Source organism: Cervus canadensis, chromosome 12 (assembly GCF_019320065.1).
Source record: "Cervus canadensis isolate Bull #8, Minnesota chromosome 12, ASM1932006v1, whole genome shotgun sequence".
Taxonomy (NCBI): Eukaryota; Metazoa; Chordata; class Mammalia; order Artiodactyla; family Cervidae; genus Cervus; species Cervus canadensis.
In genome coordinates, this window is record NC_057397.1 from 2,431,746 (window position 1) to 2,447,643 (window position 15,898).

Genomic DNA, 15,898 nt, shown 5'->3' on the forward strand with positions numbered 1-15,898 from the left:
TTAGGATGCCATAAGGTAATTGTTATAAAGTACTTTACTCAGTACCTGGCTAGCATTTAGTAGATCCCCTTCACATTTCCCCACCTGTGCTCTAGTAACGTGATGCTAGCAGCTTTGCAGTTCCGGGAGGCTCTGGGAGATGACTCTGAGGTCTGGCAGCATGAGCGTTGTCTAGGAGCATCCCACTGCTGAATGACGTGGGCTTGAGGCCCGGGAAGCGGTTTTAACAAGCTTCCCAGTGTGTATCAGATGCCGAAATCCACTAATAGTGCTTTTTTGGTTAAGACTAAGGCTTCTGTAGTCAGACTGTCTGGGTTTGAACGTTGGCTTTGCCATTGATAGCTGTGTCTTCTTGGGCAACTTAACCTTTTCTGCCTGTTTTTTCATTTGTGTAACAGCACTAACAGTAGTAGTTCTTTGTTGGAGAGCTGTGAGGACTAAGAGTAGTTGGTACCCATAAAACACTTAGGCTCATGTTTGTCACCTAGAGAGCCCTTGATGAACATGGCCCATGCCATGGTGTTTAGGATGACCACTGCTGCTGCCACACACTGCTACCTAACAGTGAGTGAGAAACAACACACACTGATGATCTTAAGGTTCTGGAGATCGTAAGTCCAAAATGGGTCTCACTGGGCTAAAATCAAGGTGTCAGGACTGCACTCCTCTCTGGAGGCTCTGGGGAGAACCCATTTTCTTGCCTTTCCCAGATTCCAGAAGCCACTGCATGTCCTGCCTCATGTCCCGCCCCTCTTCAAAGCCAGTGGTGGCGGCTCAGGTCTTGTCGTAGTTTACATCCCTCTGACACTGACTCTTTTGCCTCCCTCTTACTTTTAGGGACCCTTGTGATTATACTGGGCCAACCCAGATAGTTCAGGATAGTCTCTTATTTTAAAGTCAGCTGATGACCAGCTTGATTTCATCAGCAGCCTTAATTCCCCTTAGCCATGTGATCCAGCATATCCACTGGTTCTAGGGATTGGGCCATGGACATTTTAGGGGACCGTTATTCTTTCTCCCATAGGCAACAGCTTCAAATGGCTGAGACTCAGTGTGCACCAGCATTGGCCTGTTCTCGTAAACATTTCTTTACACTTTCTATGAGTCTTCAGCCTTTTCTACCTCTCATTTATTCCCTCATCTGCATTAGTTTACATCCTTTGCCTCACACTCAGTTGAGGAAATGGGAGCCACCAGATGAATACCGGCTCATCTCTTCTCCTCCACATCTGTGTACTTACCTGAATGTGTCAATCCTCTCCTTTGCCTCTACCCAAATGGAAGGACTGCCTGTCTTTATTCTTGAATCCTGGCATGTCTCCCCGATCCCCGCCACCACCACCCCCATCACCACCCCCACCACATGTTTAGATTTGTGCTGAACTCACATTTCGTCTCTGATTTCTCCACCACCTATTTATGCTTCTGCTCCATCTCAGAACCCCAGTTTCAGCACCAAGTTGTTCAAGCAGAAACCTGGAAATTGCCCATGATGGCGGCTCGCAGCCCTCCGTCTCCAGTCTGCAGATAACTGTGTCTGCTTTCAAATGTCACCTCAGCCGCCATCCTCCCAGCCCAGGCTGCCAGCATTTCTTGTCTGGTCTGTACCACTGCCTCTGAACTGTGTCCCGACTTCTATTCATGCTCCCTGGACTTCCCCCTCCATTCCACAGCTGTAAAACGCGTGTCACATCTTGTTCCTCCTTACACACTCTGACTTTTGTTCCTTTAAAAACAGAAGTCTAACCTTCAGTGTGATCTGGCTCCTGTCGCTCTGGCCTCATTTCTTGCCTCCCTCCCTCACTGTGTCCTGGCCACGGGCTTGTCCCGTCGTTCTGCTTGGTGGCCCCCCCTGTGCCTAGACTCAACACCTCTCCTGTCTCTGTCCCTGACCGCACCCAACTCAGCCAGTCCTTCTGCACGACTCAGTCTAAGCTGAAGAGGACAGAACTTTGACTAATTTCTTCCTGGATCATGTAATATAGTTCAGAGGTTTTCTGCTGAAGAATTTATTGATTGAATTATCACCATGATAATTGACATGCTAGACATCATGAGAATCTGTTTACCAAAAAGAAGAAAAGCAAACAGTTAATTTCCATCTTCCACATCTTGACTTCAGATGTAGCTGTGATTACAATGAAGAGAAAATGTAGCTATAATCCTTTCTCACTTCCGGACTACTTAATGAGAATTTGTAGATACCAGTTAGAACCTGGTGCTCCCTGCTGTGTAGACACTGCCTGGGATGTATCTCCCAGTGTTGTTGCCAAAGCCAGTTCATCAGATGTGTGGTGATCTAGCTGCTCATGGATGAGAAGAGAAAGTGGTGGCATGCTTGTTTATGTGTCATAAAACATGACCTTCTCGTTATTTTTGTAGTGACTCTTCTTGATTACTTGACACTTTATTAATATTTCTCTATGTATCTTATGTTGCAGACTATTCAGACTATGAAGACAGTTCCCTAGAATTTTTGGAAAGGTGCTCTTCTCCACTAACTCGATCTTCTGGGAGTTCTCTGGCTCTGCGAAGCATGTTTACGGAGAAAAATACAACATATCAGTACCCAAGGGCAATCTTGTCAGTTGATCTTAGTGGTGAAAGTATGTGTAACCATGTAATGCTTAAAACAAAGTCTTAAGATTCTTAAATGTGGAACTGAGAACAACGCATACTTAATTGAGTCCTGTCTGAGCAGGGCACACAATTTAAAAAGTTACTCCATAAACCAATATGAAAATCTCAACGTTAGAAATTTAGCTACTTTTAAAATTTATATGAAGTAAAATGAGCATTTCTACTTAATTGTAGGACAGGTGGTAAGGAAACAATTAGTGTCCACTGTGTACTGGTCTTCTATGGGTGTTTTTACTTGTATTTTCATATTCTTCACTATCAGCTTATAAAATAGGTATTGTTACTCACACTGCATAAACAAGCAGAGGCTAATAGGTTAAGTAACTTATGGGGCTAATTAGCATTAGAATTAAAATTCAAACCAAGGTCTATCTTAACTCCTAAGAAAATGCTTTTTCTGCCAGATTTTTATCTTAGTCTTAAAAAGACACTTTGAATGCCGGATCACAGATCTCTCTGTAACCAAAAGTCTGGAAATGTGGTCAGGTCAGTGATCTGAACACATTCAGGTGTTAGGCATGTTGACAGAAAGCCAGTTAGGTGATGACATGAGCCCTGGCATTGGAATGGCTCAGGTTTTCCTGCAAGTCCAGTCCCGATGGTGGAGGAGGTAAGGACTCTCTCCTGCCAGTGTTCTAAGCAATGGGAAGAGAGACTCTTAACTATAGACGTTGATAGCAGTGGCTGGAGACCAGAGCTCTAGCACAGTCAGGGAATGAAAGATAAAGGACGGGGCTCCATCCTGTGTGAAATCCCAGGGCTGTTTAGGGAGTGCCCTGTCTTCTTGAGTGCCCTGCATGGTGGATGCCCGGTCATGTTTTCTCTTTGGCACTGTTACCGCCTGCTCTCATCCAGGCCTAACTCCCCTCTAGCTCATGATAGAGAAAAGTATATTCTTCTCTTGACCCTAAAATAAGCACATAGCACTTGTGAGATTTTAAAAATCTCAAATCTAAGAAAAATGGGGGAGGGAGGACTAGGGAAAGGTCCATCCCCTTTTCCCTTTTGGGCCAGTGGTTCTTAACCTCCGGTGTATATTATATTCATTGGTGTGAGGCTAAAATACCGGGTATTTTAGGTGCTGCAGCAGAGTACAGATCTGGGGTTTTTGGAAGGGCACATCCTGGCAAGGTAGCCCTGGTAGCCGGTGTTGAAAATGAGGTAACCCCCATCCTGTGAGCCATCAAGGTCTGATGATTGCCTGTTTATGCAGAGTGATGGAGAAAGGGGGATGGGCGAGTGGTGTGGCCGGAACTAGAACACGTGAGCGGGGCTGGAAAGAGTGTCCTGAGGTATGCCCTCCCGTCGGCTGGCTTTCTTTGCCCTTCATGTGTTCAAGTGCTGAGCCCTGAGAAGGAAAGTGGGGAGGTTCTCAAAAGCAAGGGTGCATCAGAGCCAACTAGAGAGCTTCTTACAACCAATCTCTGGGGCTTACCCAGAGAATTTCTGGGTTCCAACAAGTTCCCAGCCAGTGCTGACCCGGACAGCGCACTTGGGGAATATTGTCTGGAGACAGCAGTGATAGTTCTGGAGGCAGCAGTGTGCTGGGGCCACTTGGTTAGAGCTGTCATCAGGTGGTGGTCCAGGGCGAGAGGGAACCTGTACCTGCTTTTCTTACTTAACTTTTAACCCTGTGACCCATTTACTTGGCCTCCAGAGTTCAGCCAAATACTGCTTTGATGCTTGCGAGTTAGTGAAACTGGATTTTCTGGCCAATGTATCAAATTTGCCTTCTAACACCGTAAAGCCTGGCTGTTTTGATTATATAAGCCCATGTAAGATATACCCTAATTCCTTCTAAGGGTAACAGTTTTTAAATTAAATTCATTACTGTTATGATTACCATCTGTTTAATACCACATATGTGTGCAACAGTGTCTGAAACTGTTCATCTGTGTTCTAGTCTGGCATTTTGATCCATGAACTTGTGTTCAGGGAAGCTCAAGAGAAAATACAGGTTTTGGATTTAAGTTAGGAAGAGTATGAATAGTGAAATTTCTTACTCAGATTGTTAATATTGAAATATTTTATAATAGCTAATTGATTTACTTCTTGCTGCTTGAATGTTTTCTTGTATTTCTTTACCAATATCCTCATTTCTACTGACTTCATTCTCCATGATGTCCCAAGATTCTAAGGAGAAAAAAACATGTCTTTTTCTATAAAATATTAACTTTTTATAAATCAGAAACAAAACATTCAAAAACATCGAGTCAGGGAAAAAATAACCAAGATTGGAAGCTGATAAGGAAACTAAAGCACATGAAATATTTAGAATAGAAATAGCATGAATTACTTAGTTTGAGTCAGGCAGCTTGCATCTGATCTGATTAATCTGAAAAGGAAATTTTCTCTATATCACGACTCCCTCCTCCCCACTTCCCGAAACATTCTGGAGTGTCTGTCGTATATATCAGGCTTCACTCTGAGCACTGGCTGCAGAGCAGTCAGCAGTGCAGAAGTCCTTGCTCTCCTGGACACTCAACATTCTGGAAAGGGGAGGTGAATAAGAGCAAGTGGAGGAATGTCTGAGCCCATGATTGCCAGTTAGGGAGGTGAGGCAGAGAGGAAGGAGCCCACTCTGCTCTCTCCTCCAAGGGTGGCCCCCATTTAGCAGTCTCCGGGCAGTGGGGTAACTCAGGTTCCCCAGCATTTCTCCACCCACACTCTGGCACACCTCTAGTGTCCTGCTGTTATTTCTTTCTTTTTGTCATCACTCAGGTATTTCTTTATGTTTGCCTCAGTTAGTTTTCCTCAGTAGCCTGAGCTAAATGGTAGTCTTTGACTTGACCCTGTTACAAGAACAAATCTAAAAGCTAGCACTTAAATAGAGTCGTATGTAGTGGTCAACTATATAATCTAACTTCTGGGATGTACTTGTTTTTTTTTTAGGTTTTTATCAAAATGAAATTTAGAATGTTATTAAATTCCTCAGGGAACTCATAATCCCGGTTTTAAGAAATCCCGGTGAGATCTATGAGTGCACAGGCTCTAGAGTCAGGCAGTCCTGGCACGCAGTTGGCTTTACCACGCGCTGGCTGCACTACCAGGCAGGTTGTGTGTCTTACATATAAAGTGCTTCATGTGGTCCCTGCTGTTTCTGAAGTGCAGTGGTTGCTGCTACTGAGACTGTTAAAGAGTCATATTGCTGTTAACTCCTAGGCAAGCTCCTTCACTTCCCTGAGGTGCTGTGTATCTGTGTGGTGCAAAAATAAAACCTCTTTCTGTGACCTATTGTTGTGAGGATCAGAAGGGATAATGTTTGTGAAAGCATTTGAAGACTGCCTATTTTAATTATTAATATCCACTGGCCATCACTTCTATAAGCACCTGGACTAGAGGATACTTTCTGAGTCACTTGTAATGGTATTAACATAAGATGTAAAACAATCACAGTCACCCAAGCTTCAAAACTCATTTGTTTCTTTGATTAGCAACAAATACTCTGTTCCCATTCATCTGTCCTCCCTGTCTAAATACTTAATAGCTTGTATGCACTTCTCATAGCGTCTTTCTTTCTAGAAAATGACATAAAAATGGAAAAAGCAGTGCTGAGTGCACTTTTATGTATGTTCTAGACTTATCAGACATGGAATTCCTTGACGATTCTTCCACGGAGAGTTTGCTCCTCAGTGGGGATGAGTACAATCAGGACTTTGACTCAACGAATTTCGAAGAATCTCAGGATGAAGATGATGCCCTTAATGAAATTGTGCGATGCATCTGTGAGCTGGACGAGGAGAATGGCTTCATGATTCAGGTGACCTGTGTTCCCTTCACACGGAATCAGTCGGTGCAGCTGCTCGGCATGTGCGTGGGGGCATCTGTGTTCTCTTTCCTCCCCGTCCTTTGGAAGATGGAGGTTTCTAGCTTGTCATCATGTTTAAAGTACCAGTTTTAGTGACTGGTGGGTCTCGTCTTCAGATGAAGTGAGGTTTCTTACCCGAGGACCTGTCTCCAGGGTGTTTATTTTGAGGTTTTCAAGCTAAAATTCTTTTTGAGAGCCATTAAAATGGCTAAGCTTCCACATTGAAGGGGAGACCATAGAACTGTTCTGCTGGTCTGGGTCCTGTTGTCTAGTAATTTATGTTATCTTGTCACCTTTCAAAGGGCAGATAACTGAAACAGTTTCCACAATATCAAAGATTAAAGGAAAGCTTTGCTGCAAGGATTATCCTTACAGATCACCTCTCCCTGTAGAAAAGGGATCTTTGAGACAAAAGGAAAGCATAACCCACATTTTGTGATGACGTTTGGAAGATCTGGAGATGTCAGTTCTAGAAATGAAGAAAGAGTAACTCCCTCTCACTCTTCTTTTCCCTGCTTCCCAGTGGTTTTCTCAAATAAGGGAACTACAGGTTTGTAGGTTCACCACACAAGTAGTACTTCACGAGGTTGTTGCCACACACACTGCTACAAACTTGCTCTTTTTTTAATTTCTCTACTTTAATAAACAATTTTTAAGTTTTAAGGATGTGGGAAATAGGAGACATAGTTTTATGACTTACTTGTGATTAAGTCAGTTTACTACAGCACATGTTAATGGGTGCAACAAGAGCAAGTTCCTGAAATAGTCTACTTTAAATAAAGTAAAGCTCATGGTAAGTCATGACTCGCTTTTGACACATGGATTAAGAAGTGAGCCGGCCAAAGCCACAGGACTCAGCCAGCTAGCTGAAGAGAAGGGGCTTGTCTCGGTTCCCGGCAAGTAAAGCGCGGTTGTCTTCCGGCAGTGTGAAGAGTGCCTGTGCTGGCAGCACAGCGTGTGCATGGGGCTGCTGGAGGAGAGCATCCCGGAGCAGTACCTCTGCTACATCTGCCGGGACCCCCCGGGTAAGCCTCCGTCCCTCCTGCGCTCGGCGTGGGCGTCTCAGTGTCCCCTCACAGGTCCCACCGTACGTCCGCCGTCTGACATCCCACCTTCCGTGTCAGCTAGACACTGCTTCTTTGTTAAAACTTAAAAGTGTTTTTCGCTGTTAGAGTTTTATTTTCCACATCAGTTACTTAAAACATTAGCATAAATTCATCAGCATAATTAACACCTTACTGGAAAGACCAGGTTGTGGCTTTTTCCTGGAGAAGTACTCGCTCTTTAATGTACTCCTGTGTATTGATTTCTAAATAGGTTAATATATGGTCATTTGAATGGATTCATAGCCTGAACTCAGGCTCCTCCTGACAGGGTTTTGAATGAGCATCTGGGAGTGCTGCATGACCTTGCAGTATTAGAGCAAGTGGGACGTCCAGGTGCCACGTCTGACCCCTTTGTTTTACTGATGAGGCAAGTAGGACACTGGGCATCACGTGCCTTGTGCTCAAGACGGTCAGACTGGCCGTGCTGAGAGGGGCGCCTGCACCTGGCCTCCCCGTACCTGGGCCTTCCTCACCGCAGGGGCTCTGTGAGCAGCAGTGTTCTGCATATGGTGTGTGCTTCCAGCTCCCCAGCAGAGCCCGTGTAGGCATCTCAGATAAAGGCTCCTGCCTTGTTCTTGTGTCTATCAGATGAATAACATGGAGAAGCAGGAGAGTTATTTAAACCTTCATGAATATAGGCATTTGTTCATTCATTCATCCAGCAGCATTTATTGGGTTCCTTCTGTTTGCTAGTCTCTGTGGTTAGAGGTAAGATGAGGTAAGAGGTAACCATGCCTTCCACTCCCTCACTGTATAGTAGGGGACACAGACATAGAAGCAGCTAGTTGTAACTGGATATAATCACTGTTGATAGTGAAAATATTGGATTATATCAGATTCTATAGATACAAAGCTCTTAGACATGAAGGAGGGGTCCCTGTTCACTTAACTAGAATTCTGTGTTTCGTCCAGTTCAACTCCTTGTTTCTATCTACCCCTTTCGACCTTTTTAGAGAACAGATGACAGATACGTAAAAAATATAAAGCAACACTCAAGGTTTCTCTGCAGGTGTGACCTGCCACTGACCACATCCTTAATGGAGTTTGTCCTCCTTAATGGGCAGGAAATCTGACTGTGTGAAGAACTCTGAATAGTGCCAGCTCTTTGAAACACCTTGCTTGTCTTTGGAATTTGTTCTTAGTCCTGGAGCTTACCTCGTTTACTGAGTGATATTGGTCGGGAAGCAGTTGAAGGGAAGTCTTGAGTGAATGGACTCCTTTGTCACTGTAATCTCAATTTCATCTATAGGTCAGAGATGGAGTGCAAAGTATCGCTACGATAAGGATTGGTTGAATAATGGGAGAATGTGTGGGTTATCATTTTTAAAAGAAAATTACTCTCACCTCAATGCCAAAAAGATAGTTTCCACACACCATTTGCTTGCTGACGTCTGTGGTGTTACAGAAGTCCTGCATGGGTTACAGCTGAAGATCGGAATACTCAAGTAAGTGAAGGGTGGCCAAGGGAGGGGCTCGGTTAGGTGTAAGTTTTAATTCAAGCTAAGTCAGTTGTTTTTTGTTTCTCACTAATTTTTACTGGAGTATAGTTGCTTTACTGGCCTACTGGAACTGATCATGTCCTTGGCAGACTCCATGCATCCTGGTATCAGGCACTTTGGTGTACCTTGTTTATGTCTGTCTTCCCTTACTAAGCCTTGAGTTCCTGGAAGATCGGGCTTGTGTCTTACTCATCATTTCATTCCTAGAGCTTAGTGGAGGGATAAGTTCTCAGTAACAGATGAAATTTGCTTCTGTTGGATGTCATAAACCTGAAGATGAGTTTCTTCATAAAAAAGTCATGGAAATGCTAAAACTCAAGAGAGAAACTAATTTATAAAGTTAGGCTTAAAAAAATGTGGTTTTCCTTGATATCAGTATGAATTTCTGAACATTCGTAATTTCAGTAAAGATTTCAACTGGACAAATTTTGCCTCTTGCCTATAGGTTCTGTTTATGTTAATGTTTCTACTAATAGTAGTTATTATCAGTAGCTAGTATTTATTGAAAGTCTACTAGGTCCCTGAAATTGGTGGTTTCTTATGATATTTCATTTAATCCTTACAATAATGACCTTACTTTGATGGATGGGTGATCAAAGACAGAGGTTCTGTAACTGGTCCAAGCTCCTCCTGTAAGGCAGAGCAGGACTCTACCCACTGGACTATTGAGTTACAAGTCTAGCTCTCCTTCTACTGTTGAATAATTATAGTGTTTTCTGGATATTAAATAATAAGGGGTCTAAAAGATAAAATTTATAGCTTCAGAAACAAGACTTGGGTTTGTCTCCAGAATGTCCTTCTTTGACTCAGTATTAGAATTTGAAGAAAGGGTTCCTCTTTTACTGCAGAATTTTAATTATTACAGAATCAATTGTGCAGTATCATGCTCGAGTGTTCACAGAGGACGGTGGTAAAGATACATTATCTTGGACTGTTAGTGAGCACGTAATTAGTACACCTCTTTGGAGGCCACTTTGGCAGTACTTGTCAGAATTAAAATGTGCAGACATTTTCTAGCAATTCTGTATCTGACTGATACCCGCACTTGTGGGCAAAGGTTGTTGTTGTTTAGTCGCTAAATTGTGTTCAACTCTTGTGATGCCAGGCTTCTCTGTCCTTCACTCTCTCCCGGAGTTTGCTCAAACTCATGTCCATTGAGTCAGTGATGCCATCCATCCATCTCATCCTCTGTTGCCTGCTTCTCTTCTTGCCCTCAGTCTTTCCCAATATCAGGGTCTTTTCCAGTGAGTTGTCTCTTTGCATCAGATGCAAAGGTCCACATAAAAAAAAAAACCTAAAACAACAGCAACAACAAAAAACTTGTTACTACACTTTTCTTTTCCCCCCTGAACTGTTTCTCCAACTTTGTTTTAAGGAATAAGCATCATCCCGACCTTCGTCTCTGGGCTTGTTCCGGGAAGAGGAAAGATCAAGATCAAGTGGTTGCTGGGGCGGAGAAAAAAATAACGGCGCAAAACACAGTTAATGTGGAAGAAAAGAAGTATCACGTACAGAACCACAAAGAACCACCTCGTTTGCCCCTAAAAATGGAAGGAACTTATATAACAAGTGAGCACAGCTACCAAAAGCCACAAAGTTTTGGTCCAGACTGCAAATCTCTCGCAGACCCTGGGAGCTCAGATGATGATGATATTAGTAGTTTTGAAGAAGAACAAGAATATCACACGAGAGATAAAAACCGTTTACGATATCCAGTAAAAGAAGATGGAAGGCCCGGAAAGGTATAAGTAGTTCATTTGGCTTTGCTTAGAAATACAATAGAACAAAGGAAAGTTTCGTGAAATAAGGCATACTGAATTCCCAGATTTTACTTATATTTCCAAGTTCATAAGTACCTTCTTAGGGTAAAGACATTCTTTGCTATCTCTCCAAGAACACACTGACCTTTTGAACACTTAATTATCCCCTAATTCAGAAATAGAGTATTTCATTAAACTTTCGCCTTAACGAAAGTTCTAATTTTATAAGTACACTTAGATGTCTCTAAAAACCATGAACCACATTTTTTCCCAGAGAACATCTATATGTTAAAAACATGAAAGTGCATATAGGTGTGTATATATTAATATAACTTGTGTTCTTTTGTACATGTTTCAGATAAGAAGTGTCAGTCCGGTTGTCTTTTTAAACTTTAGCATATTTGTGTATGTATATCAGTCCTATTATGCAATAAGCTGAATTCTTATAGCTCTGTATACATTGAATATTTATAAACTTATTTCCTATTCACAACTTAAGAGATGTCATGCCTTCATTTTTTATTGATTTTCAATTAACAATACTGCTTTAAAATCAGTTCTTTATCTTTCTGGCCTCTTTTATCAAGTAAGTTCTATAAGTAAATACTTAACTGAATTTGAATAGCTTGTATCACATGAAATTTTGTGGTGAATTATTTGTCAAATTAATATTCATCTTATGAAGTGAGTTACTGCTGGTGAATCTGAGCTCAGATTTTGTGTGTGTGTTAAGCAGTCAGCACTTTTTGAATTTTTAAAGGATTTTATTTTTCCCTCATCTCATTGATTTAGCTGCAATAGTAAATTCTAGTGTGCAGTTAAGGACACTATACTGGCTTCTGCCAGCTTCCTTAGTTTTTTTTCATATTGCTTTTTGCCTTCACCCCACTTAAAACACAGTTTAGATTAATTGAGGAAGGGGTCAGTCTAAATTATCTGGGCTTCCTAGTTACATGTATAACTAGCTCCTTCGTTTCTTCAGCAGGTTTGGTTGGAGGCCTCCTATCCTGTGTAGCACTGGGCTAGGCATTGGGGAGAGACACAGCAGGCATGTCTGCGTTTTTAGGGCCATCAGGTGTAATTTACTTATGTGCTTGTGCTCCCTTTAAGAATATTCTGGGGGTCAGATTGGATTTTAACCTGTCCTCTTGGGTAATGAGGTTTTTAATGTATCTTTCCCTGTGTGACATGACATTACATTTCATCCAGTTCTTTGTTTCTGTTGGTTCTTCGGAGAAGAATCCAGCTGAAAGGAATACGGTATTTGTTTATAATGATAAAAAGAGCACTGAAGACCCGGGAGACTCGCATCTTCAGTGGCAGCTCAATCTCCTTACGCACATAGAGAACGTGCAGAAAGAAGTCACCAGCAGGATGGACCTCATAGAAAAGGAAGTTGACGGTAATTTAAGAAGGATCTGAAACACAGTTGCTGTAGCCTGTAAAGTGTGTTTATTGTGCTTATGAATAACTACATGATGTTCCTTAAAGTCTTTTAAATTATGGGACAAAAACTGCAGACAGTGACCACACTGTTGGAGCTTTATTGCTTCCTTTACATTGTATTTAGCATATCTGCCATTTAGGGTATTTTAGTCTTCAGTCAGTATGACTGGATGGCTGTTTTAGGGATTTTTCTTTTTTAAGATACGTACTTACGAAATACTGCCCATCTGCCCGGCTCAGTGTATACCACATATGGGATATTTATTAGTTTCATTGAACTGTGTTTTCTTTGAAAGTCAGCATAAGGACTTGAAGCATATTTGAAATATTGGGGAAAACATTTTGTTTTCACTTTGGTCAGTGTTTGTTAGCAACAACAAAGAACTCCTGCTAGGTTAAGTGGGTAAACCTTTAGTTCACATATACATTTTCAGATGTTTTTCTTCTGTATTTTTTATTTTATCACACAGGAACCCTAAGGAGTGGACAGGGAAAATATTATCCCCGTTTTATAGTTGAGAAAATAGAGTAATTGAGGTTACTCGATTTCCAATCTAGTGCTTTTCCTGTGCTTTTTGACTCCATTTTTAAACTCATAGATTGTATTTCCCACCCCCACTTATTAGAGTTCCTGCTGCTTTGTTTTTCCCTGTGAAAAGAGGAAATGGAAACCCACTTCAGAACCATGCTCCTTTTGGTTATAAGCTAGCTGTAGAGTTAGTTTAGTTTTAAGTAGATTTTTAAAGAAGGAAAAAATGCAACTTGATGCCATTTCCTATTATTATTAATAAAAAGGATAAAATGTAACTAATTGCATTCTGCCTAGATTTCTAGTATGTATCCGTTTTTTTTAAGTAGTGGTTCAAGAGGACACTAAGAAGTTGCCCCCTCCTTTCCTTTGTTAAAAAGAACTTATGGACTAAAAAAAAGAAACGGTTAGGGTAGCTGAGTTTCACTTAAAATAGAAATGATTTAAGCCATTAATAGTAGTCTTGAGCAGGGATAGGGGACGTTTTTTTCTGCTCTAGAAGCGAGTAAAAGGAGACACTCAAAATGAAGTTACTTTATAAAGGGGAAAATTACCTAAAATAACGACAGGTAAAACAACAGATAAAGGTTACCAAGATGGGCTGAGGGATAGAGGATGCTTAACGGCTCAGAGGTGGCTTGCGGCTTTCTAGAGAAAGGGAAGTGAACTCTTTCTGCGTCACTTTTTCAACCTTCTCATCATACCATTTTCTGACTGTGTTTTCAGTTGCTGTGTAAATGTGCGTGTTCTCTTCTCTCTTTTAGTTCTGGAAAGCTGGCTTGATTTCACAGGGGAGTTGGAGCCACCTGATCCTCTCGCAAGGCTGCCCCAGCTTAAGCGCCACATCAAACAGCTCCTAGCTGACATGGGCAAAGTACAGCAGATAGCCACTCTCTGCTCCGTGTGACAGCAGCGAACACCTGATGCAGAGAATGGGGCTCTGTTCAGTCGACTGGCTTTTGTTATCCACATGGCTGCTACGTGGATAGTTAAAAAGCCTAGTGATGTTTGATCATTTACTGATTTGTGACATCAATAGGATGGCACCTTGGAAAGGAAAGTGAAGAACAACTGTATCAGGGAAGCTAATATTAAAAAGCATTCATGAGCTAGATACAAATGATAATGTGCCATATGCCCAGGATCAGTGGAGGTAGACTAGAATCTATGCTGAGGGAATCAGATTGGCAGGATTTTTGAGTAGTTGCTAATGTGAAACACGGGATACCTGTAGGAAGAAATATGGTGCATTCATATAGTTCTTAGTAGAAAGATCTATGTTTAACCAGCATTTGGCCAAAACCAAAATTGTAGAGGAGATTTAAATTGTGGAGAGTTCTGTAAGGTTGTTGTAAGAGCTGACTTCTCTGCAGTTGATCCAGCTGCACTGAAGTCCAGAGTATTTAAACTTTTATGGGATCGTGAACTGTCTCTTAGGTGATGAATGTCCTTAACCAGAAAACTGACAGTAGAAGTCTCGCTTCTGAGGAAAACAGTTGTGGCATCCTTACTTCATTATGAATAGATGTTAAAAACAGTGAAATAATTGGAATCTTTTGCTGGCGTCATAAGCTCATTGTAAAAACAGAGTGGCTTGCAGAACTGTCAGTGTGCCAAATAACGATGCTGCTGGAAAGAGAGGTTTAAATACTGTGGGGGTTCTTTCACCCAAGTCTTACACAATGCCATCAGTCCATCAGAGACGCGTCTGTCCCCTATGCTATATATATAAGATATATAGTCAGAGTTCAGCATTCAGGTTTCAACGTGCAGTTTGACCCTGAGTGTGCTTGATATTTGCCTTCAGAAAAAAAAAAAAAAATGTAAATAACCTCAGCTGGGATGAGGAGTGACAAAAATAACAAAATAATTTGTGGCTGTGGATTTTTTTTTTTTTTTAAACTGCTGGTAGTGGAATACTGGAAAAGCTTCATTTCTGAAGATGAATTTTATTTTTAAAACATACATAAGGCACTCAAAACTTGTAGCTTTGATCACAAATGGACAGATTTCTGAAACCAAAGGCAACTAAGTTGCTGCGTTAGCTCTTGCTGGATCTCGGCCGGCCTCCGTCTGCCAGTGCTCTTACGAGCCACGTGCCGCCCCCATGCTCGGGCAGGTGTGTGTTCCGTGTGTATGCGCGTTTGAAACAAACACTCGGCGTACATGTGTACATAGTCGACACATATTTATATCTACACATATCTAGTTTTATTACTATAGTCTATAAGAGTTGGTGGTTAACATGAAATGTTACCTTTTAACAGACTGTTTTTAAAAAATTAAAAATGTTATGTATAGGTTTTGAAACTTTTTTAAAAAGGGGGGAGAAAAGACTGTTAAGAGGAGGCTATTTGATGACATGTTAACACTTGAATATTTTATGCCTCATCCTGTTTATCAGTTCTAGCAATCTGTATAAATGCATTTTAGAACTGATAGACAGTCAACTTGAATTTATCTTTGATAAGAATACATGCCACTGTACATTCAGATATTATTTAAAACTGCAAACACACTGTTCTATATGTAAGGTACTGTATGTAAAACTCTTTATTAAAACAATTCCACATATCATAAAATTTCAGCTTGCCTTTTTGCGGCCTTATATTTTGATGTAAAGATGATTAAAAGAATGTGCAAAGCAGTAATTAGAAATTTTTATTGCCTTTTGTGATTCTCCAACTTGACACATGTGCCAAAGATCACAGAGATAAAATACAGCCCTATGTATTTACTTATGATGCATTAACGTTGTCAGAAGTCTTACTGAGAAATGAAAAGCTTTAGTAGAGGAGATACAAGGTAGTTATTAAATTTGAATATTAAAAGTAAAAAAAGATAGTGCCTGTATTTCATGTGTGGAGTAAACTTTCTATGTCTCTTTTTCAAGGTTGATACTTTATCTTTTCATTTGTGTTTTAAAATAATGACCCTAACCTTTTCCCTATTATGGTTAAATTCTAGACATTTATCTGTTTTTCAGAATGGAGCAAATAGCAATCTTAACAGGCTGTGAATAGCAGTGTTGCCCAGATTCTTGTCACATGCTCGGGGGACCTTTTGTGCCCAATAACACTCATATTCTCAGCCCCTGATGACCACAGTTA

At 41.2% G+C, this 15,898-nt stretch overlaps 1 protein-coding gene across 12 annotated transcripts in view; it reads left to right on the forward strand.

The window, feature by feature from the left end:
• PHF20L1 (PHD finger protein 20 like 1) overlaps window positions 1-15,370 on the forward strand; it is a 69,552-nt gene extending 54,182 nt beyond the window's left edge. For 7 of the 12 annotated variants that reach the window (XM_043483113.1, XM_043483108.1, XM_043483110.1 and 4 more), the window contains 7 exons: window positions 2,442-2,606; window positions 6,219-6,400; window positions 7,374-7,473; window positions 8,804-8,999; window positions 10,429-10,795; window positions 12,023-12,215; window positions 13,553-15,370. In XM_043483113.1, coding sequence (XP_043339048.1) covers window positions 2,442-2,606; window positions 6,219-6,400; window positions 7,374-7,473; window positions 8,804-8,999; window positions 10,429-10,795; window positions 12,023-12,215; window positions 13,553-13,695 — 1,346 coding nt within the window. In that variant the 3' untranslated portion in view covers window positions 13,696-15,370. The remainder of the gene's footprint in view (window positions 1-2,441; window positions 2,607-6,218; window positions 6,401-7,373; window positions 7,474-8,803; window positions 9,000-10,428; window positions 10,796-12,022; window positions 12,216-13,552) is intronic. The other 5 variants (XM_043483112.1, XM_043483114.1, XM_043483116.1 and 2 more) reach the window with 2 other exon arrangements.
• Window positions 15,371-15,898: the final 528 nt, after the last annotated feature.